Source organism: Delphinapterus leucas, chromosome 8 (genome assembly GCF_059928025.1).
Source record: "Delphinapterus leucas isolate spDelLeu-1000000601 "Yukka" chromosome 8, BTC_Dleu_Yukka2, whole genome shotgun sequence".
NCBI classification, from domain to species: Eukaryota; Metazoa; Chordata; class Mammalia; order Artiodactyla; family Monodontidae; genus Delphinapterus; species Delphinapterus leucas.
The window spans coordinates 19,326,798-19,354,442 of record NC_143136.1 but is presented as its reverse complement, the minus strand read 5'-3'; the positions used below and the strand labels follow the sequence as shown (position 1 = coordinate 19,354,442).

At 51.8% G+C, this 27,645-nt stretch overlaps 3 protein-coding genes across 9 annotated transcripts in view; 2 read left to right on the top strand and 1 right to left on the bottom strand.

The window, feature by feature from the left end:
• The window catches only part of PLCD4 (phospholipase C delta 4), a 33,474-nt gene extending 24,188 nt beyond the window's left edge, over positions 1-9,286 (top strand). The window contains 7 exon segments of the mRNA XM_089916373.1: positions 756-851; positions 998-1,154; positions 1,490-1,606; positions 1,839-2,011; positions 2,563-2,698; positions 3,033-3,182; positions 3,266-9,286. Of these exon segments, the coding sequence (XP_089772499.1) occupies positions 756-851; positions 998-1,154; positions 1,490-1,606; positions 1,839-2,011; positions 2,563-2,698; positions 3,033-3,182; positions 3,266-3,372 (936 nt within the window). The 3' untranslated portion in view covers positions 3,373-9,286.
• ZNF142 (zinc finger protein 142) lies at positions 617-22,982 on the bottom strand. Of its 4 annotated transcripts, none has more exons than XM_089916358.1 (11): positions 22,662-22,982; positions 22,240-22,426; positions 22,011-22,128; positions 20,309-20,622; positions 16,940-17,539; positions 15,694-15,858; positions 13,951-14,775; positions 11,607-11,784; positions 7,951-10,864; positions 7,209-7,314; positions 617-5,538 (listed from the first exon to the last, which is right to left on the bottom strand). In XM_089916358.1, exons 4-11 carry the CDS (start codon positions 20,586-20,588, stop codon positions 5,069-5,071), a joined length of 5,538 nt encoding a protein of 1,845 aa, XP_089772484.1. In that variant the 5' UTR covers positions 20,589-20,622; positions 22,011-22,128; positions 22,240-22,426; positions 22,662-22,982; the 3' UTR covers positions 617-5,068. The 4 variants fall into 4 exon arrangements, with proteins under 4 accessions (XP_089772484.1, XP_022423396.2, XP_089772483.1 ...); XM_022567688.3 differs by having other exon boundaries at positions 22,240-22,395; XM_089916357.1 differs by having other exon boundaries at positions 22,692-22,981.
• On the top strand, positions 22,455-27,525 carry BCS1L (BCS1 ubiquinol-cytochrome c reductase complex chaperone). Of its 4 annotated transcripts, none has more exons than XM_089916371.1 (8): positions 22,455-22,924; positions 24,486-24,854; positions 24,956-25,095; positions 25,538-25,732; positions 26,037-26,100; positions 26,339-26,508; positions 26,726-26,843; positions 27,213-27,525. In XM_089916371.1, exons 2-8 carry the CDS (start codon positions 24,535-24,537, stop codon positions 27,463-27,465), a joined length of 1,260 nt encoding a protein of 419 aa, XP_089772497.1. In that variant the 5' UTR covers positions 22,455-22,924; positions 24,486-24,534; the 3' UTR covers positions 27,466-27,525. The 4 variants fall into 4 exon arrangements, with proteins under 4 accessions (XP_089772497.1, XP_022423402.1, XP_089772498.1 ...); XM_022567694.3 differs by lacking the exon at positions 22,455-22,924 and adding an exon at positions 22,932-23,034; XM_022567695.3 differs by lacking the exon at positions 22,455-22,924 and adding an exon at positions 23,101-23,492.
• Positions 27,526-27,645: the final 120 nt, after the last annotated feature.

The following is a 27,645-nucleotide window of genomic DNA, read 5'->3' as shown; positions in this document are numbered from 1 at the left end:
AGTCTGAAGAGGGATCAGAAATAGCCAGAGGAGGAGCAGGAAGAGGTGGGGAAGGGGCACCACTGGTGGGACCACCGAGATCCTGTGGGGAAGGGGCACCACTGGTGGGACCACCGAGATCCTGCTCTGAAGTCCGCATTTCTCTCTTCTGTGCATTTGCTTGGCTCAGATGACTTCTAGCTTATCCTGTTCTCTCTGGAGCTGTGTTGTCTAACCTGCTCCCATGCCCAGGGATGGAAATGGGGATTCAGGAGAAAAATCTATAGATATTACTCTGGGACCCTCACATCCTTCCAGGTGTGATTTCCATGACCATCTGCATACCTTGACGTATCTGTCTGGGCTCATGTGCATTTTTTTTTTTTTTTTTTTTTGCGCTACGCGGGCCTCTCACTGTTGTGACCTCTCCCGTTGCGGAGCACAGGCTACGGACGCGCAGGCTCAGCGGCCATGGCTCACGGGCCCAGGCGCTCCGCGGCATGTGGGATCTTCCTGGACTGGGCCACAAACCCGCGTCCCCTGCATCAGCAGGCGGACTCTCAACCACTGCGCCACCAGGGAAGCCCTCATGTGCATTTTGATAAAAAATTACTTATTTGTTTTAAAAGATGAGAGGTAGGGAGTATGACATCTGTTTAATAATAATAATAATAAATTAAAAACCTGTTACTTACAAAGTAATCCTTCAAGCCCAGAGGCTGAAACTGATCCCATCAGTATACATAGACTGCCTTTATTGCCATTCCCATCCTCAGGTTGTGATGTGCCCACTGTTGTGTCCGCCTATGTGTTGTCAGATTATGTCCCAGGCTCCTATTTCCAAGCCTGGGTTCCTTCTCTTTCCAAAGCAGGTGAGGCAGGAGGGAGAATACAATGGGGAGGCAGTGGGCAGAGCCTTAGGTTGGGTGGAGAAGTTCAGATCTTGGCCATTGGCTTCTTCCCTCTCAGATTGCTAATGGTTCAATTCCATCTTCCTCTCTACTTTCTCCTTTTCCAGAAATCCAAGCCCATCTTATGTCCATCCCTCTCTGCCCTGGTCGTCTACTTGAAGGCTGTCACGTTCTACAGCTTCACTCATTCGAGGGAGCACTACCGCTTCTATGAAACGTCATCTTTCTCTGAAGCCAAGGCCAAGAGCCTCATCAAGGAGGCTGGTCAGGACCAAGAGGGAGGGACGCGGAAGGAACTGGGATGGGTTAGGGTCAGGTCTGATGGGCAGGCAGATGAGTCCCAAGAGGAGGAGGGAGCGAAGGAGGGATGGTGGAGCCAAGGAACTCCTCAGACCGGGTACGGGGATGGGAGTATTAACAGTGGGCTCAAGGCTCTAGGAGTAAGACAGGTGTGGGAGATGGTCTGCATGGAGGAGAGATAGGCACAGCCTTAGGAGATGCTGCAAAGAATGAAGTGGGTGGGCAGGGTCCTTGAGACCAGTGAAGTGGGAGGATCCACCCCACCCACTACCATCTCCCTACCCACACCCTCTTTGCAGGCAATGAGTTTGTGCTGCACAATACCTGGCAGTTAAGCCGCGTATATCCCAGTGGCCTGAGGACAGATTCATCCAACTACAACCCCCAGGAGTTCTGGAATGCAGGCTGCCAGATGGGTGAGGGGGCAGTAGGGACAGGGAAGAGCGAGTGGAAGAGCTACGGGTGGGAAGTAAGTCCCTGGGTGGCAACGGGGCCAGGGAGTGCTCCGAGAGGAGGGCTAGGCTGAGAAGGATGCTCTCCATCGTGTTCCCTGCAGCCCTTTTACACCCAGTATGTCTGTCTAGCTCCATGAAAGATGGGCTGGATGGCCCCCACGGTGAATCTTTCCTTTTCTCCCCGGGCCCTCAGTGGCTCTGAATATGCAGACTGCGGGGCTTGAGATGGACCTGTGTGATGGGCTCTTCCGTCAGAATGCTGGCTCCGGCTACGTGCTGAAGCCAGACTTCCTGCGTGACGCCCAGAGTTCTTTCCACCCTGAGAGGCCCATCAGTCCGTTCAAAGCCCAGACCCTCCTAATCCAGGTATAATGGAAAGAGAAACCATTGGGAAGAAACTGGGATCACTGGGATAGAAGCCAGGGAGGGTGGTGGGTGGAAGGGGTGAGGGGTGGGTGGCTAGGACTGACAGGAGTGTAATGGGGGAAAAGTTCCTCATGAGGCAGCATGGACTTTGGAGCCAGTTGCCTAGGTTCAAACCCATTTACTAGTTGTGTAACGTTAGGCAAACTCCTTAACCTTAGTCTCCTCACCTGCAAAATTGGGGTAACAATACTGCCTACCTCTCAGGGCTGTTGTGATTAGCTGATCTGAAGTGCTTGCAACAGTGCCTAGGGCATAGTAAGTGCTATAGAAGGGCTGCTGTCATAAAATACCTACTTTCAAACCTTGCTAAATTTCTACTTGGATGCATTTTAAATAGCAGGTGAGGTACTAGAATATATTACCCATGAGAATTAGCTTTGCAAACCCCAAAGCTATAGTGCAAGGTCCTGTGTCTCCCCCGCAAGGGTGTGAGAGCTGGACGGGGGCTGGGCTGAGCAGGAACTAGTGAGGTTCCAGAGCTCTGGTTGCAGGTAATCAGTGGGCAGCAACTCCCCAAAGTGGACAAGACCAAGGAGGAGTCCATTGTGGATCCACTGGTAAGAGTGGAGATCTTTGGCATCCGCCAAGACACAACCCGGCAAGAGACCAGCTATGTGGAGAACAATGGTGAGACTGGGCAGTGCTGGGGGAAAGTGGGAGGAGCATGGCTGTTGTTTTCCTACCATCCAGCCCTCCATTAAGCACAGTCCATCACCCCTCCCGCCACCTTCATGGGAGGCAGTGTGGAACCGGACAAAGAATAAGGACTTGGGACATCTTGGGTCTGAAGCCAGGCCTCTCACTTACAAGCTCCAGTGACTAAGCAAACTGCTTACCCACTCAATCTCCTCACTTGTAAAATGCTATGAAAATTAAGCGAGAGAACATGGGGAAAGCAACCCAACATGGTCAACAATGTCTGTTCCTTCATTTCTTCCCTCACTTACCCTCCCCCACTCAGGTTTTAATCCATACTGGGGGCAGACACTGTGCTTCCGGGTCCTGGTACCTGAACTGGCCCTGCTGCGTTTTGTGGTAAAAGACTATGACTGGAAATCCCGAAACGATTTCATTGGTCAGTACACCCTGCCTTGGAACTGCATGCAACAAGGTGAGCCAGTCCTCCCACCCCTGGCCCGCACCCCAGCTCTGGGCTGCCTTCCTAATACTGTCCCCCGCCCCCCCGCTTTCCAGGTTACCGCCATATACACTTGCTCTCCAAGGATGGCATCAGCCTCCATCCAGCCTCCATCTTCGTGCACATCTGCACCCGGGAAGGGCTAGAGGGGGTTGAATCTTAAGGTGGGCACTTCACGGGAAGAGTGGGTACATCGGCTTTAGACGGTAAGAAAAGCCTGGAAGGATGCTCCAGAAAGCAAACAGAGGTGGTGAAAACCAAGCTTTGGACTGTGCATTCCTAGGCACAAAATTACTTCATCCTTCCTGACAAGCAAATCTAGGACCTGATTTTTCACTTTCTTTCTTTTCCCTTTCTTCGTTTTCACCAGCCTTTGGTATCATTCCTGTCCTTACCCTCTGCACACTCTACACTGGAATTCCTTCCTTCCTTCCTCTTGCTATAGGTTCAATACCATACCCAGATCTAGGACTACACTTTCACACCAACTCTGGCTCAAAGGCAGATTGCAACTAGAAATCCAGAGAAGGGCTTGGGGCAGACAAACCCTCAGAGGCACTATCTCCTCCACCTCTAACTTCCTCAAAGTCCAGAGCCAAGGGAATGACAAATCAAGCCCCAAGGCTCCCCAGGCAAAGGCTGGGGAAGGAGATCTGACCCCAAGACTGTATTACGACTGTCAAGAGAACACTACACAGCCCTCAGAGTCTCCACTGGACTGCTGCTCCCTAGCCCCTCTGGTATAAATAGAGCTTCTCTCTCAATTTGGCTTGAGTACAGTCTCTCATTGTTGGGCAAGAAGGGGAGATATGAGGGTTGGGGGACATTTGGGATAGGGAAAAGGTGGAAAAATAGGGTTTCCAGGGCCCCCCCTGCACTTACTACAAGTATGGCTTCTAAGGGACAGGGCAAAACGAGGAGACAAAGAGTTATGTGATCCCAGCCCTCCTAAAGAGTATGCCTGGAATAGTCCGGGTTTATGTTTGGTGTCTCAGCATAATTATTAATAGTACCCTCTTCAATTTTCCCAGTGTGTCCCAGTTTAGATGATTAATTATACAGTCACTGTGAGGCACTGACAGAATCCTGGGTTAGAGATTTACCTTCCCAGTTGTCTGTCTTTCACCCTATCCTTGTGCTTTAACTCTAGTGCAGCAGCTGAGCCAGTCAGGATGGTGCCGAATTAAAGCTGCTTCCACGAGGAGGCTTAGTGGGTGGCAATCCTCCCTCTACAGGTAGACAAAGGGACTCAGAAATAGGGCGCAGGGCAAGGGCTGATTCAGGCTTGAGAACAGAGAGAAGGCAGACCTGGGCGTTTCAGAATCAATCGCTCAGTGAAGATGGAAGGAGACAAAGGAGAGACAGAGGCCTGAGAGGGGGCAGGGCAGACTGAGATGACAGCCTGGCAGTGTTAAGTCAGGGACTTGGACGAGTCTATATAAGCTACTAATCATTTAACCATGCTTTATAGAGCAGTGGGCACAACAGCACATGCGGTTAGATACAACTGTTCTGAGGATGCTGAAAGAAAATAGGACTTGACGTAGTAAGAAGGAAAGAGAAGATGAAATGGGTAAGCCACGATCTTATAGCCAGGGACTCTGGTGGAGTGATGGTGAAGAGATTAGGAACTCACGGGTTAAAAACACAATGTGCCTCAACAGAAGTCAATCTGTGGTCCAGGTCTCTCTTTTATATCAACTTCCAAGTACTACAGCCAGATTCCCAGGAGGGTTCCAGCCTCTCTGACACCCTGAAGCCAAGCCTTTCCTCTGGCCCTGAGCTCCTCAGGCTAACTCTGGGTCCAGTCTGCACACCTGGGCCCACACCCTCTTCTTGTCAGGAGGTGGGGGAGGCCCTCAGCCCTCAGGTCCAGTGGGGGGAGCAGCAGGAGCAGGGGGGCCGGGATCCTCCAACTGCACGTCATGTAGGTGCACCGTGGGCGTGGTGGGGTCCTTGCCCACGCCTTGGTTTGGGTCAGCCTGGTCAGGGTGGTGCCTGCGCACGTGCTTGACCACCTGAAATTTCTGCTTGGCCTTGTAGCTGCAGAGGCGGCAGAAGAAAGGGTGGCGGTCGGTGTGGGTGAGGGCATGATGGCGCAGGCCGGCGGCCCAGCGGAAAGCACGGTGGCACACGTTGCACACGTAGGGCTTGGCCTCGCTGTGCTTGCGGAGGTGGGTGCGCAGCAGGAAGCGTGTCTTGAAGGCCTTGCCACACTGCTCACACATGAAGGCCCGTGCTTCCCGGTGCCGCGTCTCCTGGTGCACGCGCAGTGCGTCGGCCCTGTTCGTGCAGTACTCACACTCGGGACACTGGTATGGCTTCAGTCCTGTAGGACAGGGCAAGGACAGGGAACACATCACCATTGAAGGAGGTGGAACAAGGATCAGTGGACCAGAGGAGTCACTGTGATCCTGGGACATAAGGAACACAAGCAGCAACCTAAGGACCATGTCTTTGGAATGTTCCAATCCTGTCTGACATTGGTGTGTCCTATTCTCAACATAGCCCCTTGTATACAGTGGGTGCTCGATGGATGCCGGTAACTAACTGGACCCCTAAGTAGCCAACTGACAGCAATAAATACTCAAATATGACAGGGTTTCTACATGGGGAACTCCCACCCCTTTTTGGTCATGGAGTACTCATGGAACTGGGAATCCACTGAAATGGATCCCTTGTTCAACACAAGAAGTAAAAGAAAATGCTTAAGAGGGAAGCGGGAGAGGCAAAAGAAGGGGTAGAGGCAGAGGGCCTTGAAATGCATCTGGTTAATTTCTTTACTTGGCGGGGGCCATATGCAACAATCACAGGCACACCATCATTAACCCTTCTCTGAGAACCTGTGGTTCATGGACTGTACCCAGGAGAAAAATAAAGGACAAGTTAAAACAGGTGAGGGGGGCTTCCCTGGTGGCGCAGTGGTTGAGAATCTGACTGCTAATGCAGGGGACACGGGTTCGAGCCCTGGTCTGGAAGGATCCCACATGCCGCGGAGCAACTAGGCCCGTGAGCCACAACTACTGAGCCTGCACATCTGGAACCTGTGCTGCACAACAAGAGAGGCCACGATAGTAAGAGGCCCGCACACTGCAATGAAGAGTGGCCCCCGCTTGCCACAACTAGAGAAAGCCCTTGCACAGAAACGAAGACCCAACACAGCAAAAATAAATAAATTAATTAATAAACTCCTACCCCCAACAACTTCTTAAAAAAAAAAAAAAGCCCACAGTCATCTTGATAATACTGTATGGGGCCTCTGATTCTGTAAAAAAAAACAAAACAAAAAAAAACAGGTGAGGGACTTCCCTGGTGGCACAGTGGTTAAAAATCCCCCTGCCAATGCAGGGGACACAGGTTCAAGCTCTGGTCTGGGAAGATCCCACATGCCGTGGAGCAACTAAGCCCATGCGCCACAACTACTGAGCCTGCGCTCTGGAGCCCATAAGCCACAACTTCTGAGCCCACACCTAGAGCCCGTGCTCCGCAAGACGAGAAGCCACCACAATGAGAAGCCCTCGCACCGCAACGAAGAGTAGCCGCTGCTCGCTGCAACTAGAGAAAGCCTGTGCGCAGCAATAAAGACCCAACTCAGCCAAAATAAATAAATAAATAAACAAATAACAGCTGAACCCTCTACTTTCTCCTCCTCACTCATGATAGTTCCATCCTGTCTCTGTAGGGACCAGGCAGACCTGCTCAGTCACTCATGTTTGAGTTGGAGGTCCTCAACCGGAGGTGGGTGACCTTGTGCCATAATACCCCGCGAAGCTTTCACAAAGTACACATGTCCAGACTCTCAGGTTCACCTCTGTCCTGATTCTGATAGGCTTTCAGTGGGTTGGGAAGCTATTCTGGCTTTTCAGTCTACCTACTACCCTTGATGTGAATACAGCTGTGCACCCCGAATCTGAGTAAGGACATACACCACCTCAGGGAGGCTGGGTGTGCTAGGGCACAGGGGAACCCCTCAGGCCTGTCAAAACCATGCAGACTCACCTGTGTGCTTGGTCATGTGGTACTTGAGCTGGTTGACCCACTTGCACTTGTAGCCACAGTCAGGGCACAGATACTTCCGCTCCTCCTTGTGAATCCGCATATGGTACTGGAGGAGGGAAGAGCAAAGAGTACACCCAGAAAATGTGTACCCTTTGGTACTCACTGGATGTGGAAATAGAGCAAGCAGGCAGAGAAACTGTTGGCAGATAATCCGGTTCCCTGCACCGATCCTACCCATTCTCCCCCACTGCCAATGAGGTCTCCAAGGCCAGTCACTCTGACGCAACCCTAACCCATTCGGCTGACCCCAGGTCTGCCCTATCTCACCTCTGCCACTTATCAGCTGTGTCTTTGGGCAACCTTACCCCTAATTCTCAGTTTATTAATCTGGAAAATGGGAAACAGTAAAAGTATATCTCATATTTTTGAAAGGATTAAAATTAGTGTCCGACATACAGTGTAAGTACTCAGTAAATGTCAGCTGTTATCATCTAGGTTATCTATAACCTATTATACGCCTTTATCACATGCCAAGCATGTATTATGGAATTTTATCTCTGTAGCAACCCTATGAAGTATTATCCCCTCTTCACAGATGAGGATCTGAGGTTTGGAGAAGTTAAGGGACTTGACCAAAGTCACAGAGCTAATTTTCAGAAGAGTCAGGATTAAAGAACCCAGGTAGTTTAACTCTGCAGCCTGCATTCCTTCCATTCCCAGACCCCCTAGCCCCTGACCTTACCTTGAGGCGAGAGGGGTCAGCACAGGCATAGGGACAGAGGTGACAGCGGTAGGGCTTTTCCCCAGTGTGGACGCGGCTGTGCCAGGTGATCTTTTGCCGGTTCTTGGTGCTGTAAGCACAGTCAGTGCACTTGTAGAGCCGGGTGCCCCCGTGCCCTTTCACGTGGTGATCTAGCACCAGCTGATGGCGGCACGCAAAGTCACAAAAAGGGCAGCGCAGAGGGGGCTGGCCAGCATCCCCAGCTGAGGACGCCGCTGCTGAAGTCTCCTCGTGCTGTTCCAAGTAGTGCTTCACCAGGCCCACCCGTTCCCGGGCAGCAAAGTCACAGAGCTGGCAGCGGTGGCTGAAATGCTGCTGCCTTCGGTGCTCGTCCAATGCCGGCCGGCTGGGGAAGGCCTCCTGACAGGCCCCACATTCGAGCCGTGGGTGCTGTTTCCGGGTGTGCCCTCGCAGGCTGGCAGGGCTGGGGCACAGCAGCCCACAGCGGGAGCAGTGCAGTGGGCCCTCAGTGGCCTCTGTGGGAGAGCCAGGGACAGGGGGCGTAGGCTCGGGATGCCGGCGCAGAGCATGCTGCTTGAGTGCTGTCTCGGAGCTGAACTGGGCCTCACACTGGGGGCAGGCAAAGGCTGGGGTGCCCTGGTGGCAACTGTTAACGTGGCGAGTGATGTCATGGCGAAGGTAGCCACTATAGTCACAGAGTGGACAGAAGTGGGTGGGTGTTTTGTCGTGTACCCTCAACCGATGCAAGCGCAGTTTTGAGTTGGTACCAAATGTCTGGGGACAGGAGCTGCAGGGGATGCGGCCAACACCTGTGTGTCGGGACTGGTGAGCCTCTAACCGGTACCGTCTGGTGGTGGAAAAGTCACAGAAAGGACACTGATATGGCTTCACCCCCTCATGCTTCAGCCGCCGGTGCTGCTGTAGGCACCGGCTCTGTTTACAGGTGAAGCCGCAGTCCCCACACTGAAGAGGGGGCCGGGGGCCATGGGCTGCAGCGGGGTGCCTCCGCTTCTGGTGGAGCCTCAGGGCAGCAGCAGCAGGAGCGGTGAATGGGCAGAGGCCACAGCGCAGCTCTCCAGACTGCTCAAGGGGGCAGCCCCGGGCCTGGTGAGTCCTCAGGGCCCGTTCCTGCTGGCAGCTAAAGGGACACGTGGGGCAGGAGAAGCGAGCCCCCTTCTGCTTTGGAACCAGAGCTGCATCCCCATCACCAGGGCTGCGCTCTGCACTCCCACTGCTCAGGGGAGCAGAGTCCCTGCTGCTCAGCAGGGACACAATAGACTGGGTCTGGGAGGCGCCTCGCTTTCCTCCCCCGCCACGTCCGCCCCGGCAGCCTTCAGCCACGTGAGAGGTAATGGAGGAAAGCCGAGAGCAAAGGAACATGCATGAGTTGCAGTGAAACTTGCCCTGCTCAAAGTGGAACTTCTCAGGGGCCTCTGTGGGCGAGGAGTCTTCTGCAGGAGGGACTGTGGAGCCAGAGAGTGTGGCAACAGGCTCCTCTATGTTTTCTGGCTCCCCAGGAAGCTTGGAAGGAGCATCTTTTGGGAGCATGATCTCTACTTCTAATGGTGCAGGTGGGGGCTTCCCACCTGCTGCATCCTCTGAGGCCGGCGTGCCCGGGGGCTGAGGATGCAGAGGGATGGGTGAATCTGGTCTGGGCAAGCCCTTGTTCTTTCTGAGGAGAACAGGGCACTTCTTCAGCAGATGGGTGCTAAGGCCACGCTGTTGCTTGAAGCTGGCTCCACACTCAGGGCAGAGGAGGGGCTCTCGGTGGCCCTGGCACCCAGTCCTGGAGTGCAGATTCAGGGCCTTCTCCCGGCGGGTGATGAAAGGGCAGTGTGGGCAGCGGAAAGCCCGCCCCTCTCCCTGTATCACTACCATCTGAACCCGCCCCTCCAGCACCAGCGCCTCTGCCTGTTCTTTGTCCTGCCTCCTTAGGGCCTTGAGTAATGACTCTGATTCAGGGAACTGGGGCAGGGGTGCTGTCTCAGTGGGTGGATTTGCCTTGAAGGTTCCCACCCAGCTGTCAGGGGGCTCCTCTGAGGAAGGGGGATTTATAGGGGGCTCAGAGACTGGCTTTTCCAGAATGGACTCTTCGGCACCCAAGCCGGAAGTTCCAGCACCTTCAAAGGTAGACAGCTCTGTCAAAGTTCCATCTGGCCCTTCCAGTCTCAGAGGCCCTGAGGGATCGAGGGCCCTGAACTCCACAGGAGCTGTTTCGGTGATCTCCTCAAGGGGCGGGTTGCCCACAGGCTCCAGCTCCACTCCCAGCGCCTCTAGGTGTAGCGTGCAGCCTCCCTCATCTACCTCCGCCGGACTGGGGCTGCCAACTAGGTCATGCCCCTGGGGAACCTCACCGCCGTCCTGTTTCCCAGCACTGTCCTCCTCACTGGTCTCTGGCGGGGCCTGATCCAAGCCGGGGTCCACCACCGTCCCTGGGTCATGGTCCGGCCCCTCAGGCTGGGCAGACAGCTGACTTGAGGGCTCTGAGTCTGGTGGGGGTGTTGGGCACTGCCCGGCTCCCTCTGGCTCCTGGCTGGCACGGCGAAGCTGCCAGACCTGGTCCCCGGGCACGTAGCCGTGGGCTTTGCGCTTGTGGAAGAAGAGGGCGGTGTTGCTGAAGGTGCGATAGTCGCAGAGGGCACAGTGGAACTCTCGGAGGCGGGTGTGCTTGCAGTTCTCATGGCTCAGCAGGGCCTGCTTGTGGCGGCTCTGGTAGCTGCAATAGCGGCAGGGGTAGAGTGGGGTGGCCGTGCCGGGGTGGTGCTGGGAAGCCATGTGCTTCTGCAGCTCGTACTTCCGCTTGCAAGCGAAGGCGCACACCTCGCACATCAGGGACTTGCCCTGGTGCCGCAGCTTGTGGCTGCTCAGCTGATCAGCCCGGTGGCAGCGATAGGAGCACTGGTTGCACTGGTATCTGGTGAGGAGGGAAAAATCACAATCATAAATTAATCACAGCAACTACCAGAAACTGTATAAATACCTACTATGGGCCAAGCTCTACACTCAGTGTTGTACATGCCTCATCGAATTTAATCGTCTTAGTGAGGAGACTAAGGTACAGAAGTTAGTAACTTGCCTCGAGTTACAAAGGAAGTGAAGGGCAGGTGGTCTAGCTTCAGGGCTTGTGTTCTACCTCCTACTCTACATTGCTTCCTAAAGGGAGGGTATCATGAATCAGTCAACCTCTGTGGACTTCTGAGGAGCTGACATGGCTACAGCCCCACGGGGCAGGTTTCTGTGCCTAGATCCCACTCCCCCACGGAGACGTGAAAGCCACGGAGAAACCCCCTAGCCAGCTGTGCCCACAGGTCAGAGGGGAACTTGCCTGGATTTGGACGTGGCCAGGATTGGAGCCACAGGCGTAGCCCATCTAATTCACCAGGACTGGACTCAGAACTCAAATGACACCTTAGTCTCTGGGCCTCTACTCTGGGTCTACACCCCCTTCCCTGAGCCCAGAGAGCTCACACAGTGCACACTAGGCCACAGGCAGAGGTCAGCTAGAGGCAGCGGAGCTGAGATGACAGGAGCAGAGGGCCGTGCGGAGGAGTCTCTCTGGGGCCAGAAGAGAGATGGGGCCAGAAGCTGACTTTGAGAGGCAGCTAGCTTAGCTCCAGGTCATTGGGTTAGGGAGGGAGGCAGGCGTGTGCTCATACCTGAGGTCGCCCGCGTGTTTCCGCATGTGCACGCTGAGGTAGTGCTTCCACTTGGTGACGTAGCCGCATTCGGTGCACATGTAATCCTTGGTGTTAGAGTGGGTCAGCATGTGCTTGGACAGGTAGCTCACGTCTCGACACGTGAAGTCACACAGCTCACACTTGTGTGGCTTCTCGCCTGTGGGGATGGGGGTGAGCGGGGAGAGAACACAAGTCAGACACGGACCGAGGGAGCGACAGACCGTCCTCCCCGGCAGGCTCGCCCTGATGCCCAGCAGGAGTGGAAGCTGAAGTGGTATTCGCAAAAGTCAATGCTGCCTCACAGCCCTCTGGGACGACCACTCTTCCACCCTGACACCAAGGAAGGTAGGGGGAAAGTGAAGACCTAGCTTTTCAAAAGCAGCTTCAAAGTCCACTCTGGATTTGCGATACAGCTTATTGGCACTAGTGGCCAACTGCTCCACTTAGCCCAATTCGTTCCAGTTTTGTGGAAGAGGAGGAGAAAAAATTAGGCAATACAACACAGTGGTTAACAACTCTGACTCCGGAGTCCAACACAGTAATAAATATATTAATAGCCGACATTTATACTGTGCTCACTACGTGCCAGGCACCTTTCTGAGCACTTTATAAAAATGCCTTCTCTTACTGAATCCTCACAACTGCCCTTTATTACCCCATTTTACAGAGGGAGAAGCTGAGGCACAGAGAAACCATAGAGCTAGTAGGCAGCGGTTCAAATCCCAGTTTACTACTGTGTGTCCTCGGGCAGGTCACTTAACCCCTCTAAGTCTCAGTTTCCTGGTCTCCAAAAAGGGGGCAACAAAAATACCGACCTCACATGGCTGATCTGAAGATTAAAGGGCTCAATGACAAGCTGTCCCTGTACGTTGGTCGAGACCTAGCGCTAAGAGGTGAGGCTGGGGCCATGTTCTTTCAGGACCATTCCCTGTTATCCCTGCCCACCCACTCAGCCCCTCTCCTTATGGTGAAAGGCAAGCAACGTGGTGTTCTGGCTCTGCTTCTGATACCAGCTGTGTGATCCTGAAACAGGCCATTTAAATGTTCACCGTTTCTCATCTTTACCTGCCTTTCTTACAAGATCGTTATTATGGATTAAATGAGATAATATATATGAAAAAACTATAAAGCACTACACAAGCATACCTCAGAGAGATGGTGGGTTCAGTTCCAGACCACCACAATAAAGCAAATATCGCAAGAAAGCGAGTCCCACAAATTTTTTGGTTTCCTAGTACACGTAAAAGTTATATTCACACGTTGCACGGTAGTCTATTAAGTGTGCAATAACATTCTAACAAAACAGTGTACATACCTTAATTAAAAAATACTTTATTGCTAAAAAATGTTAACTATCACCTGACAATGCAGGGTTGCCACAAACCTTCGACTTAGAATAAAACACAGTATCTGCTAAGAACAATAAAGTGCAATAAAAAAAAAGTATGCCTGTATAGATGTGAGGTTTTAAGAAGCCTCAGAAAAATGAGATTTTGTGACTAAAGCCTGTATAGAAATGAACTGTTTAATGGAAACAACAATGGCTTTGCCACAAGCTGCCTAAAAACTGTCCTCCCAAACTAAAGAATCTTTGATGAGATTTTTTAATGTCTTGTCAATCCACCAATGCTTACATAGAGATCACAGATGGGAAGATGCTATAGCAGGAAGCCTGGTTTGGTTTTTACTCAAAGCATCAGTAATGCTGGTAACCAATTAAGAGCCTGAGTTGAAAACCCTGCAACTTTCAGGTCACCAGACGTGATCATGTTTCAGTGTCCCGGCTTTCAAGGCTATAATATATATGGATGGCTCAGTTCCCTCACCGGCTATCTCTCACAGCACATCACAAAACTTGAACTGCAAAGGGAGGTATCTGTCCTGGTGTGGGTTTCTTTGCTTTAACAGGCTGGGTGTTGACCCACCCATGCCTGATTAGGGGTGGGCAGAACCTGACAGGGCTTTAAAGGTGAGGCACGGGACTCCCCTGGTGGTCCAGTTAAGACTCTGCACTCCCTGCAGGGGGCCTGGATTCGATCCCTGGTCAGGGAACTAGATCCCGCATCCAGCAACTAAAAGATCTCATATGCCTCAACTAAAAAGATCCCACATGCCGCAAATCCTAGCCCGACCACTTTACTAGCTGAGTGACACTCAAGGCTTATTTGTAAACTGCAAATACTAGATTTATCTCTAGGAACACTAGGTCAGATGAGTCCTACGCAATGCACGCAAAGCCCTCCGGGTGTCTGGCACACAGTAAATGCTCCCGTTTGCCATCACCACCACTATTACACTGTTGGAAGGGTGGAAGCCATCTCACCGGTATGCAGCAGCATGTGGCGGATAAGCACCCTCTTGTGGGCGGTAGCAAAGCTGCACTCAGGGCACTGATGGATCTTCTCGTGAGCATGCATCTTGCCCACATGGTCCTGGTAGGCCACCGGGTTGAAGGTGGCAAAGGGGCAGAAGGTGCAGCGCAGCTCTTCACTGCCAGGGTGGCCCTGCTTCTTATGTTTACGGAACAGGTGCTTGTTGGAGCAGGCGAAGTCACAGTGGGGGCAGTGGAAGGCATAGTGGCTTTTGTGGTGGGCCTCCATGGCTTCTGCTGTGGCGAAGAGCATGGGACACGAGTGATGGCGGCACTCCACGGCCCGCACACCGTGGGTCTCCTTCAGATGCTTTACGAAGGCCTTGCGGTCGGGTGCCGTGTAGCTACAGCCCTCCTGAAAGCAGCGAAGGGGCAGCGGCTCGGCCGCAGCTGCTGCGGTGTGGCTCTTGAGGTGCTCCTTAAGGGCCTGGCTGAGGCGGAACTCCTCCCCGCAGACAGGACAGGCATAGGTATCTGAGTAGAAGTTGGAAATATCCTCATGCATGCTGGCCATGTGGCGGTTGAGGGCATTCCTCTCCACTGCACTGTAGTGGCACAGTGGGCAGCGGTGGGCCTTTTGGCCCAGCTCCCGCAGCAGGTGGGTCTTGAGCTTGCTCTTACTGGTGAAGAACTTTTGGCAGTTGGGGCACTGGAGACTGGGGTCTGGGAAGTGGAGGTGTAGGTGCTCCACCAGATGGGTCCGCTTCTTGAAGCAGCGCTTGCATTCTGGACACATGTGGGTCTTGAAGAGGGACTCGGTGCCAGAAGCCACAGCGCCTGGGAGAGGGAGAGGCAGGGAGGGTTAAGAGTGAGATTCTTCGATAGGTCAGGGGCTGGCCAGTTAATGGGAGAACCACAATTTGCCCAGACAAATTATGCATGCATGCATGGCCTTGTTCCTTTCTTTCTAAGAAACCAAACAATAGCATCTCAAACTTTGTAGCCTCAAAGAAGAGAGAAGTCCTTCAAGTATTTAGAGAAACAAAATCACAAGGACTTCTCTGACCTTGCTGTGACCTTTAAGAAGTGCTTCACCCCGCCACCCACTATTCTTGAGCTTTTATTTAGAAAGGCTCAAAAGAAGAATCTTGATGGAGCATTCTTGTTCTTCCTGTCCTTGACCCGGAGGGCAGGCGGAAGAATCAGTAGGGTTGGCTGGAAGGAAAAGAACCCCACAGGGAGTGAGCAGAGGGAAGAGAAGGTAAAGTACTCCTACTTCTGAACCCTGGGGGCATAGAGAGCTGATAATAAGTATAATCAGATCCTTCCTGGTCACCTGACGGGTAAATATGCTCCCTGTGGGATGGGTTTCAAATGCTGCTCTCCTCAGATGGTAAACTGGGAAGCAAGGATTCAGAAAAACAACCTTAGGGGGCTCCATGTCAGACAAGACAGGCTGCCAGTCAAAAATCCCTGGCATCTTCATACTATGAATATCACCCTCCCCCTCCTCACAAAAGAGCTTTCTGCCTGGGGAAAACCAGCCCCGAGAGCAAACTCTATTTACTCTTACCCTGTGTCACCAGGGTCTGTGCCCATTTATCACTTTCCCACTAGACATGTCAAAGTGGAATGTTAGGAACGGAAGGATCTGAACCAAAACTCAGAAAACTAAACCCCAGAGCCTCAATACCACGCCCCCCACAGTCCGTTCCTCCCCACCACCAAGAGGTTCAAGCCCCATCACATCATTACCCTCCAACCGCTGAGCCCCCTGGCCTTTCTCCAGGGCTTTCTGGGAGTTCTGGCTGCCACTGTCCTCTTCTTCCTCTACGTCCTCCTCTTCAGCTGACTCCTGCCCAGGCAAGGGTGCTCCTACTTCCTCTGAAGGCTCTCCCTCTCCTGGGGACACTCTGAGAGCTGAAGATGCAAAGAGTTTGATGACTAGAGGAGCCAATGCAGGGCTGAGTGCCTGTACTTCTCACCTCCCACCATTTAGCATAAGGGAATCCGGGGTTCTAAGTATATTAATTTACTCCCACACAAGACAGGGATAGGAAGACCAGGAGCTAAGCTGTCAGTGATGCTCCAGTCTGAAGTAAATCAAACCTCAGATAACACCAACCTCGACCCCTTGAAGGCAAGATCTTTGAGGTCACTGCAGTGGGGGGAGGGGGCAGAGAGGTAGAGAATGGGTGGACTAGACTGTACTTCCCTGGCTCAGGTCCCCAGGGTTAATGGCTGGTGGCTCAGTGTGGGCGAACATCCCTGACCTCTAAACTTCTACTGAGAAACCCAACTCAGCAATTCAGGATCACATCCTGTGCTCTCAAATCCATTCCTTCTCTCCCTCAGTTAGAGGCAGCTGCCTCAGTAAGGCAAAGATGTATGACTTTTTCCCAGGAAAGAGAAATCTTCTCTTTGTACCAGAGCACAAATCAGTCTTAGCGAGCCAAATTCTCTCATCAGAACCCTGGCCTCTCCTGGCCTGGTTTCTCTATTTCCTCCTGCTCCTCTGCTCACCCCACACTCTTTCTGAGACCAAGAGGAATAAGAATCATTGAAGCACCACCTCCCTTGAGGGTTTCTTTTTAAAATAACCCCAGCTTCTCCTGCCCAATCCCACTTGCTCTAACAGGGAGTCTACAGGCATTCTACCAATGGCTACAGCCACTGATGGGCAGTTTAGCTTTTGCCCTCAGAAAGTTCTGAAATGGATCAGAAGAGACATTGGTTAAGTAACTTCAAGGCCACAGTGTAGCTCAAGCCAAACTTCATTCGTTGTCACGGACAAAGACTTCTCTTTGTCCCATATTTTCTGCCTGGTCCAGGGTGTCTAGATGCCTTCCCACGTCAGCCGATAATCCCGTCCTCCTGAGCCACTACCCCAGATTCTCTTCAATTCAGGCTTACATTCATGGCATTAGTAACAACTGCCTCTGCTACAGACCAATTGCAGCTGCAATCCAGGCAGGATACTGCTGGGTCCTTGGCCTCATACCTGGCAGCAGCTCCTGCGATGGAAGACCCTGAACAGCAGACAGTTCTCCCTGTGTCCCGGCCCCGTGACTCCGCTGATGCTGCCGGAAGAGTTTGATGTTGGAGCCCACGAAGCTGCAGTGGTTGCAGTGGAAAGGGTAATGGGCCTGCCGGTGCAGCTCCATGCCCTGCTGGCTCCCGAAGAGCAGGGGGCAGCCCCGGAAAGAACAGGGCACGGGAAGCGCTCTGTGGGTCTGCCTCAGGTGGTGCTGTAGACCCTTGCGATCTTGAGCAGAGAACACACAGCCAGACTCTGGGCAGGAGAAGGCGTCTGGAGTGCCCCGGTGAATCTTGAAGTGGCTCTTCAGGGCCTGGGGCTGGGCAAACTCCTGTCTACACACAGGGCACGGCAGGGGGCTATCTGGTGGGCTCTGGCCCTGCAGAAGGCCAGGGAGAGTGAGGTTGCTGGGGGGCAGCTCTACAGAGCAGGGGGGGCTAGCGAGGCCCTGCACAGGCTGTATAACGGTCTCAGTGCACTGGTGCAGGGACAGCAGAGTGGGCTCTGCGAAGCTCTGCTCACAGCGCTCACAGAAGTACACCTCCACCACCTTTACCAGGACACCTGCAGGCAGAGGACCGACAGAGAAAGGCACAGAATCAGACGGAACAAGACTCAGAGGAGTTAGTTACCAGTAGAAAATGTAGGTGAACCTTTTAACATTCATGGAATGGAGATGGACTTAAGTCTGATTCTACACCTTAAGTCTGATTTTCAAAGCCCCCTAAGGTCAAAGATGGTCTATCTTGCACGTGTGTTTGGATTCCCAGTATCCTGCACAATACTTGGCACAAAGTAGGTACTTCATAAATATTTGTGAAATGAATGTAACACGTATTAACCAAATCCAGAAAGCATTAAGAAAAGGCAATATGTTCTGCCCAAATAAAAAAATCAGAAGCTTCCAAAAGAAGAAAATGACAATCTGAGGAAAATATCTGCAATATACATGACAAAGCGTTATTTTATATTCTGTGAAGAGATTTTCAAAGGCACAGTAATTCATAAAATGGAGGACATCCTTTCTGAGATGAGCCAGATCACATTCATAAGAATTGCTGCCATTTCTTTTTTTTTTTTTTTGATAATTTTTATTTTTTAAATCAATTTATTTATTTATTTTTGCCTGCATTGGGTCTTCGTTGCTGCGCTCGGGCTTTCTCTAGTTGCAGCAAGCGGGGGCCACTCTTTGTTGCGGTATGTGGGCTTCTCATTGTGGTGGCTTCTCTTGTTGCGGAACACAGGCTCCAGGCGCGTGGGCCTCAGTAGTTGTGGCTTGCAGGCTCTACAGCGCAGGCTCAGGAATTGTGGCGCATGGGTCTAGTTGCTCCACTTGCTGCCATTTCTTAAGCAACTGGCAGGACCTTGACAAAGAAAGGCTTAGGAAACACTTTTGCTTGGTCCTCCAACTGCCCTATGAGAAGAGGGACCTGGGATGCTGCAAGGTTAAGGCCACCATGCCTGTTAATGGTGGAGCCCAGGTTTGCCCTACATTTATTCTGGTGTTTCTTTTTCTCTTTATTATTTTTTTGTTTAAATAAAAATTCAGTGCAACAACAGAACTATATAAAGAATAACCACCTCCCACCCTCACACACATAGTTTGGTCTATATCCTTTCAGACCTTTTGGGGTCATTTTTTGGCAATTTGCTTTTTTTTTAAGTTTATTTACTTATTTATTTTTGGCTTTGGGTCTTCGTTGCTGTGCGTGGGCTTTCTCTAGTTGCGGCGGGCGGGCTTCTTATTGCAGTGGCTTCTCTTGTTGCAGAGCATGGGTTCTAGGTGCACAGGCTTCAGTAGTTGTGGCTCCCGGACTCTAGAGCGCAGGCTCAGTAGTTGTGGCACACGGGCTTAGTTGCTCCGCAGCACATGGGATCTTCCCAGACCAGGGCTCGAACCTGTGTCCCCTGCAATGGCAGGCGGATTCTTAACCACTGTGCTACCAGGGAAGCCCCGGATATTTGCATTTTAAAAAATTATTTTCACTTGCTATATATCAAGGATATTTTTATCTATGAGTAGGACATTTAGATCTACCTAATTTTTTTGGTCCAGTTCATGGTACTTCAGAGCACGGGTAAATCAAAATGAAATTTTGCTCTTACTAATAGATATCTGGGTTGTTTCCAACCATTACAAATAAAGCTGCCCTACACATCCTTATTCCTGCATCCTTGTGCATGTGTGTGACTCTTTCTATAGGACAGATCCCTAGAAGTGGAACTACTAGGTCAGAGTACATGTCTTTTAAAATTTGTTTCATGGATAAATTGACTTTCAAAAACTTATGCTAATTTATACTCTATAAACTATAAGATAGTGTCTGTTTCCCCCATAGCCTCACCAACACTAGTTTTATAAAAATTGCTTAATTTCTGCCAAAGTTGAGAAACAATAATGGCATCTTATAGTTAAACTGGAATTTGTGTGTTAGTGAGATTAAATATACTTATGGTTATTAACTATTTTCATTTCTTCTTTAGTAAATTGCACATAGATTTCTTTTCTCCCTTTCTAAAAAAATACTGTTTCTTTTTCTTATTGTGGAGCTCTTTGAATTTTAAAGATATTAACTCTTTCTTATATATTGCAAATGTTTTATATATTGCAAATGTTTTTCCAGGTTCCTTTTTAATTTATTATTTCTTTCACCACATCAAAGTTTAGAAATATACAATCAAACTAGCTAATCTTTCCCAGTATTCTTTGTACACTACCAAGGAAAAATGGTACAACTGTAGCTGGAAGACGACAGTTACAAAACAGGGAAGTTACCTAAAAATAAGAAGTTGAGATGTGGGAAGATTAAAGGGAGGACTCTTTCTTCTAACGTAAATATAAATTATTCAACTCCCACTCTTAATGGCATGCCTTGGGTGATTTAAGTATGTTATCCGCAAGAAACTAGAGCAGGGAAATACTGCTAGGAAGCCCTGCCAAGCCCTGGGTGGTGGAGAGAGGCTGGGCCTTTTGCCTAATCCCTGGCTGCAGTTCCTGGGTGGGAGGGTCAACATGGAGAAAAGAATCCTTGAGGACTATAGGAGTAAGGACTGGGCAGAGGTGTCAGAAAGGTCTTCCCCTTCTGGATTACCGCCTAGCAGACGTGAAGCCCTCGCAGGGATAGACTGCCAAGAGCTTGGTACAAGTTGTGCACCACCTCGCCAGACTTCAATCAACATTCACCAACTGCAAATCAAATTACAACATCTCTAAGTATAAAAATAGGATGCTACCTTGTGTCTTCATCATATTTATATACAACGATCAAACACAGCACAGACAAAAACTCAGGGTTGCTTGTCTCACTAGCCTGCTAGCAACTGTGTTGGTACCTGGGGCCTCTCCAGGAGCACCTGGGGACAGGTTTCCAGCTACTGCTTCCACAATGATCTCCATGTTCTCTGTGTCCTCTTCAGTTGCTGTGGTTTCTACCAGCAGGCAGCCTGGGTCAGCAGGCAAAGGTGGAGGGTTCCCAGAAGGACAGGGGCTCTGGACAGGCTCTAGGAGTCCACGGTTAGAGAGAGGTCGGGGGATCAGCAATAGCTCAGGGCACAGTCCATCCATCTCCCCAGTGCTGTTGGCTGGCTGTGAGTCCAACACAGGGTCTGTCATCACCACCAACTTGTGTGCTATGTCCTCTTACGTGCTGATAATCCAACCAGAAGAAAAACCAAACAACATATAATTAGATCTCTCACTTTCTTCCCACTTGGTGTGGGTGCACAGCCCAGTGCCTGCCCAATTAGGCATTTCCGTGCATGGCAGCATGCCATACGTAATTAACCTAGAAATTTTCTTTTTATGACAATGTTTAGAACAAAAAGCATAAACATGTTAATAGGGATCAAAATAGGAAAGAGACAAGAAGTTGTAGCCAATATATTAAAGACTGTTTCTTGGAGCTAAGTGATGTTGGACAAATTACTAAGCAATCTGGGTCTCAGTTCTCTTACCTGCAATAAAATTGGGTGGGACCAAGGGATCTCAGAGGTCCCCTCCCCTCTTAACATTTTATGAGCTCACTATTCCTTAGCTCAAAGCCCTTCCTTCATGATCCGGCCCCTGCTGACCTCCCCTCTTAACATTTTATGAGCTCACTATTCCTTAGCTCAAAGCCCTTCCTTCATGATCCGGCCCCTGCTGACCTCTCCAGATTCACCTTCCACCTCTCTCCGCAAAAGAGCTCTGATGATTCAACTTGTCATTGATTTGCCATTCCCCAGACTCACCACATTCTCTTCTGCTTCGATAACCTTACACATCCCTCTCTCGGCCTGATGGGCCTTCTCCCCTTTGCCATCTCTCTTGTCTGGCTAACCAACTCCTAACTATCCTTTAAGAATCTACACAAATGTCACTTCCACTAGGATGGCTTCCGGACACCTTTCATCTAAGTTTCTCTCTCTGAGGTCCTAATGGCACATTGTACATAGCTCTGTCAGAAACTGTGTCACACTGCACCGTCATTTACCTATCAGTCTCCCTCCCTAGACTTGGAGCTTTCTGAGTGGAGTTTATTGATGTTATCACTTCACTGAACCACAACAGGCTATACAAGTCAGACAAATAAGGGAATTCTAGTGAAGAACTCCAGACACAGAAATGCATCAAAGCAAATTTAGGCTTCTACTAAGATATCAAATCAGTGATGCCTTACAAGTTAACACACCTGGAGAAATTTCTAACAAATTGACTATGGCCTCACATTGAACACTGGAACACAACTGAGAGATGAATATCAAGTAAATTGCATATCTTGTTATACACGGCTAAAATTAGTCTAAGCTAAATAACTAGGAATTAATAAGAATGACAGTAATCATTTCATGAAATTGAGTCATGGAGGTCGAGTAATGGCCTAGGGCTAGGAAATCAGGTTGCAGCTGAGAATTCGGCAACTCAAAGCCTCAGATCACGTAAATTCGGAAGGTGGCAGGGCAGGGCACTTCCGCCCTCAGAGGATTCTCTGGAAACCACAGCCTCCACTTATCATCGCTGCTCTCGGGAGTCTTCCAGCTCGGGCAGTATACTTGCCTTAGAGGGGAGCCGAGGAGGACGCGGTGTCGTCTAGATTGAGCCGCTGGAAGGCGGAGTGAGGTGGGACATAGGTGGGCACAAGAGAAGAAATGAGCTTATCCTCGGGGCACGGGTACTGAGAAAGAGAAAGGACAAATTAAGGCAGAGAGAAGGCCCGGGAAAAGGATGAGATCCAGCCTGGGGACCAAGGCACCCGGTTTCCACTTTCCTGTGGGCTCTGACTCACCGCGTGGCCTTGGACAGATACAGTCCCCTCGCTTCTCGGGGCCTCAGCTTTTCTATCTGTAAAGTGGAGGCGATGACAGACAGCGTCCACATCGTTGGGCGGGAGCGGGAATCACAAGTGCCAGCAAATGAGAAAGCCGTTTTGTAACCTGCAAGGCTTAGGATGGAGCATCGTCATGCTTATGGTCCTAAGGAGAGGCAGCGGGTAACCGGGCGCGGTCTAGGGCAGTGACGCGACCGAGGCACCGGGGCGGCTGATGTGATGCGCCGGGGCCTCGCTCGTCGCCGTGCTCCCTCCAGCACTTATCCCGAGCGCTCCCACCGCCCAGGCCCACCCCTCACCCTGGTGCTCGAGAAACTTTTGCCTCCGGCCTGCTCCACCCGCACTCCCTACTAATTCCCGCCCCGCTGCCGCTCGCTTACCTCCCGGCCCTGTGCGGGCGGGAGCCTCACCTCTATGGTCGACCAGCGGCTAGAGTCGCCTCCCGTGACTCCTTTTGTGCGACCGCCTCCGGCCCAGCCGCCTCTAGCACCCGGGCATTTGGAGGCCGCTCTCTCTTCCTCTGTGAAGCTGGCGGAGTACTCTATGGTTCTGTCGATCGTTCCTCACCCCCACACCCCCTCCTGGCCTTGAGGCCCAAAGAGTACCATCGAGAGTTGTGGAGCAGAGTGGCATAGCCTTCTTGGTGGGTGTGGCGGGAAGTAGATGAAACAACTCGGGGGCCGGGCGAAGCGGCGCTTCACTGAAGAGCGAAGGGGTGAAACCATCGAGAGGGAGGGCCAGAGAGTCATGGCGGTAAGGGGCGGGGGAGTGACCGATTATTCCAAACCCCGCTGCTGGAGGCGCGCGCTGGGGTGTAGAGGGCGTTCGGGAGGGGGCTTCTGGGCGACCGACAAGGGCCGGGAGGGGGAAGGGCTTTGTCTGTAACCTTCCACGCATACGAATTTTGGAATTCTGGATCCTCTTCTGAGCTTCAGCGGAGGTCACTGCTGTCAGTTCACCAAACTGCGTGCCAGGCGTAGAGCAAAGTGGCAGGGGGGCGGGTGAGGTGTGCTAGAAAAGATTTGACCTCCTACCCTTCGGGATCTTACAGTCTAGAATCAGGCCCTGTCACATTTTATTGGGGGTGGAATTCGAGGAAATCTCCTTGGAGAAAGTAGCAGATGGGCGGGACTTCAACTGGAGAGAATGGAGGAAATAAATTTAAATGGGCATTCCGAGTCAAGAGAACTGCTTGAGCAAGGAAGAAGGAGGTTTGTATATTTGTTCAACAGAGAGTATTAGGAGCTAAGCCATTAAAGGTAGGTGGGCCCCGTATTGTGGAGGCAGAGAAGTTTTTACCTAATTCAGGGACCTGTTGAGAGCCAGTCATTGGAGATGTTGGAGTAGGGAAAGTAGTGGGATTCAAGCAGATCCTTATGAAGAAAGATCTGGACCCCTGTGTAGCAGTTTGGTGAAGCAGGATGTGGAGACCCATTAAGATGCCACTTGAAGAACTAAAATTAATTTTTTTTTTCTTTGCGGGCCACTATTGTGGCCTCTCTCGCCGCGGAGCACAGGCTCCGGACGCGCAGGCTCAGCGGCCATGGTTCACGGGCCCAGCCGCTCCGCGGCATGTGGGATCTTCCCGGACCGGGGCACGAACCCGTGTCCCCTGCATCGGCAGGCGGACTCTCAACCGCTGCGCCACCAGGGAAGCCCCTAAAATTAATTTTGAAGAGACAGTTTAGGTGGGAGGTAATAAAAAGCTAAACAGGACATTAGCATGTAAAGGAGAGGAGAGGATATTTGAAGTACATGACTCATAATAGCAAGGCATGAGGTTACTGACAGGTTGACAGAAGACAGTAGCTTCTTCATCCCCTCCTAACTCTGGCCAGTGGGCCCCTTTCTAACTCAGCTGGTCCCAGGGACCACAAAAATTCTGTCCATCCATTATCCTGATGTGAAGCCGGTTATATGGTTCTCTCAGGTTTAAGGAATCTCCAGACATAGTCGTCTGGCAAGAAACAGGTATGAACAGGATAATGAAAGGCAAAATGGGGCAACTGGCCCAGAGTCCCATCCCATTCCAACGCCAACCCCACCCCACAGAGGGAGGATATTGAAGCACACAGTAATGCTGACCTGTCCTTCCTGCTCCCAGCTTCTGCAGGGGGGGAGGGGTGTGTTGAGGAGGAATTTCAGAGTCCATTTTCTAAACTAATCTTGTGCTTTGTCCCATCTCCACTGCTCCCCACCCCCAGGTCTTGAAAATGCCTTGGGGCCAGTAAGATTCAGTGTTTTCCTTTCAAGATGCCCCTCTCAGACTTTGTTCTGGCCCTGAAGGACAATCCCTACTTTGGGGCTGGATTTGGGCTGGTGGGTGTGGGCACAGCCCTGGCCCTGGCCCGGAAGGGTGCCCAACTGGGTCTGGTGGCATTCCGGCGCCATTACATGATCACACTGGAAGTCCCTGCTCGAGACAGGAGCTATGCCTGGTTGCTTAGCTGGCTCACTCGCCACAGTACCCGAACTCAGCACCTCAGTGTCGAGACTTCGTACCTTCAGCACGAGAGTGGCCGCATCTCCACTAAATTTGAATTTGTCCCCAGCCCTGGAAACCACTTTATCTGGTAAGGTTGGGAACCAGAGAGGGCTCTGAGAGTAGAAAAGGAGAATGAGGGGAGGTGGGTTTGACCCATTCGTTCACCTCATTTTGACCATTCTTATTCAGGTATCAAGGGAAGTGGATCCGGGTGCAACGGAGCCGAGAGATGCAGATCATAGACCTGCAGACGGGGACCCCCTGGGAATCTGTCACCTTCACGGCTCTGGGCACTGACCGAAAGGTCTTCTTCAACATCCTGGAGGAAGGTGTGGGATGGCACAGACAGGCTTTATGGGGGCAGGGGGTGGTAGTTGCAGGGATGGGGTCTTCGACATCAAAGGAAGAGAAGCTTGGAGAGGAGGAACAGGAGGCTCTGAGACCATGGGAGCACTGGTGGCTAGGGAAACTGTTTTGGTATATTCTTTTTTTTTTTTGCGGTACGCGGGCCTCTCACTGTTGTGGCCTCTCCCGTTGCGGAGCACAGGCTCTGGACGCACAGGCCCAGCGGCCGTGGCTCACGGGCCCAGCCGCTCCGCGGCATGTGGGATCTTCCCGGACTGGGGCACAAACCCGTGTCCCCTGCATCAGCAGGCGGACTCTCAACCACTGCGCCACCAGGGAAGCCCGAGGGAAACTGTTTTGGCACAGCTCTGCCTAGTAGCATGGCAAAGAGAAATTATTGGCTTTGTCTCATCTCCCCCCTCCCAGCTCGAGAGCTAGCCTTGCAGCAGGAGGAAGGGAAGACAGTGATGTACACAGCCGTGGGCTCTGAATGGCGCCCCTTTGGCTATCCACGCCGCCGCCGGCCACTGAATTCTGTGGTTCTAGAACAGGGTCTGGCTGACCGAATTGTCAGAGACATCCGGGAATTCATCGATAACCCCAAGTGGTACACTGACAGAGGTGAGAAGCAGCTGGGGTCTTCGCTAGGTTGTTTTTGATGTGGTATTAGAACAGGAGGGAACAGGCTGGTCTTTGTGGCCAGATATAAAGCTGTGGGCTAGCGCTTTATATTTGTGGGCAAATATAAAGCTCTAGCCTAATTCCCATAGACGAAGCGGAGAGAAAAGTTGTCTACGGGAATGATTTCTTCCAATGCCAAAGTCATCAGGCCTCCAAGGAGCAGAGTTGGGCATGAATGTGGACATCTGGGGCAGAGTACCTGATTCATTTTAGGTCTTGACAATCATCCCGGCTGTATTCTTAGGCATTCCCTACAGACGTGGCTACCTGCTTTATGGGCCCCCTGGTTGTGGAAAGAGCAGTTTTATGTGAGTAGAGTCAAACTTCCCTTAACCCTCAAACTGGAGAGAAACTGGACTGGTGGGGTTGGAAAGGGAAATGAATGTGGGGAACAGGAACCGGGATAAACATGAGACATGTGGAACACTAGCAGGGTATGGTGAAAGGTTTAGGCCTCCGAGACAAAACTAGTACAGTGAGGAACAAGCAGCTGGGCCCAAGGACCAGTTCCCAGGTTGCCCATTACCTGTCATCCCTCCTCCATAGCACAGCCCTGGCTGGGGAACTGCAGCACAGCATCTGCCTGCTGAGCCTCACAGACTCCAGCCTCTCTGATGACCGGCTCAACCACCTGCTGAGCGTGGCACCGCAGCAGAGCCTGGTGCTCCTGGAGGATGTGGATGCTGCCTTTCTCAGTCGAGACCTGGCTGCGGAGAGTAAGTGAGGGAAGTTGACGGAAGGGGGAGTGTTTCTAAATGAGGAACAGTGGAAGAAAGGAGAAATCCAGGGAGCTGATGGAGGACACCTGGGTTAGCAATGAGAGGCCACAAGACGCATTGATAAGTAGGGGGACATGGTAAGTACGGAGTAGAAGGGGATGCTAATTTTAAGTAGGGCTATGATCACTCACGCTTTATCTCTGCCTTCTTCCAGACCCAGTGAAGTACCAAGGTCTAGGTCGTCTCACTTTCAGCGGCCTGCTCAACGCCTTGGATGGCGTGGCTTCCACTGAGGCACGCATCGTGTTCATGACCACCAACTATGTTGACAGGTGAGGAGTGAGGTACTCAAGACTGTGAGGCAAGATTCCACCCCCTCACTATCTTAGGAGGATCAGGAGGTTCAGCGGGACCTTTTTTTTTTTTTTTTTTTTTTGCGGTACGCGGGCCTCTCACTGCTGTGGCCCCTCCCGCTGCGGAGCACAGGCTCCGGACGCGCAGGCTCAGCGGCCATGGCTCACGGGCTCAGCCGCTCCGCAGCATGTGGGATCTTCCCGGACCGGGGCACGAACCCGCGTCCCCTGCATCGGCAGGCGGACTCCCAACCACTGTGCCACCAGGGAAGCCCTAGCGGGACCATTTTTGGGGGTGCTGGTGGCACTGCTGCTCACGACTCTGCTTTTGCTGCCTTCTTCTCTTAGGCTCGACCCTGCCCTGATACGCCCTGGGCGAGTAGACATGAAGGAGTACGTGGGCCACTGCTCACGCTGGCAGCTGACCCAGATGTTCCAGAGGTTCTATCCAGGGGAAGCAGCTTCCCTGGCCGAGACCTTTGCAGACCATGTCCTTCAAGCTACAACTCAGATCAGCCCTGCCCAGGTGCAGGGCTACTTCATGCTTTATAAAAGTGACCCTGCAGGGGCAATTCACAATGCGGAGTCTCTGAGGAGGTGACAACTGGGCTGTGCCCAGCCCTCTCCTCCTCTAGGAGATCAATAAACACCTGTCATGCTACTGCGTTCTCTGACCTCCCTCCTACCTTCTGGTGTTGGCACTTGAGGAAAAAGCAGGGGCTATAAACACAGATGCCTTCAGGGGCTATCAGGTGTCCACATATGCAAATGCTGGGGGCAC

Bases quoted from the DNA above. Each gene is read 5' to 3' on its own strand.
- ZNF142 (XM_089916358.1), bottom strand. From the start codon at position 20,588: ATGACAGACCCTGTGTTGGACTCACAGCCAGCCAACAGCACTGGGGAG. The intron at 17,540-20,308 runs GTACCAACACAG...CTCTGCCTGCAG, and splicing joins TGCTCCTGGAGAGGCCCCAG to GTGTCCTGGTAAAGGTGGTG. The intron at 10,865-11,606 runs GTATGAGCACAC...CCTCCTCACCAG, and splicing joins AAACACGCGGGCGACCTCAG to ATACCAGTGCAACCAGTGCT.
- BCS1L (XM_089916371.1), top strand. From the start codon at position 24,535: ATGCCCCTCTCAGACTTTGTTCTGGCCCTGAAGGACAATCCCTACTTT. The intron at 25,096-25,537 runs GTGTGGGATGGC...CCCCCCTCCCAG, and splicing joins CTTCAACATCCTGGAGGAAG to CTCGAGAGCTAGCCTTGCAG. The intron at 25,733-26,036 runs GTGAGAAGCAGC...CTGTATTCTTAG, and splicing joins CAAGTGGTACACTGACAGAG to GCATTCCCTACAGACGTGGC.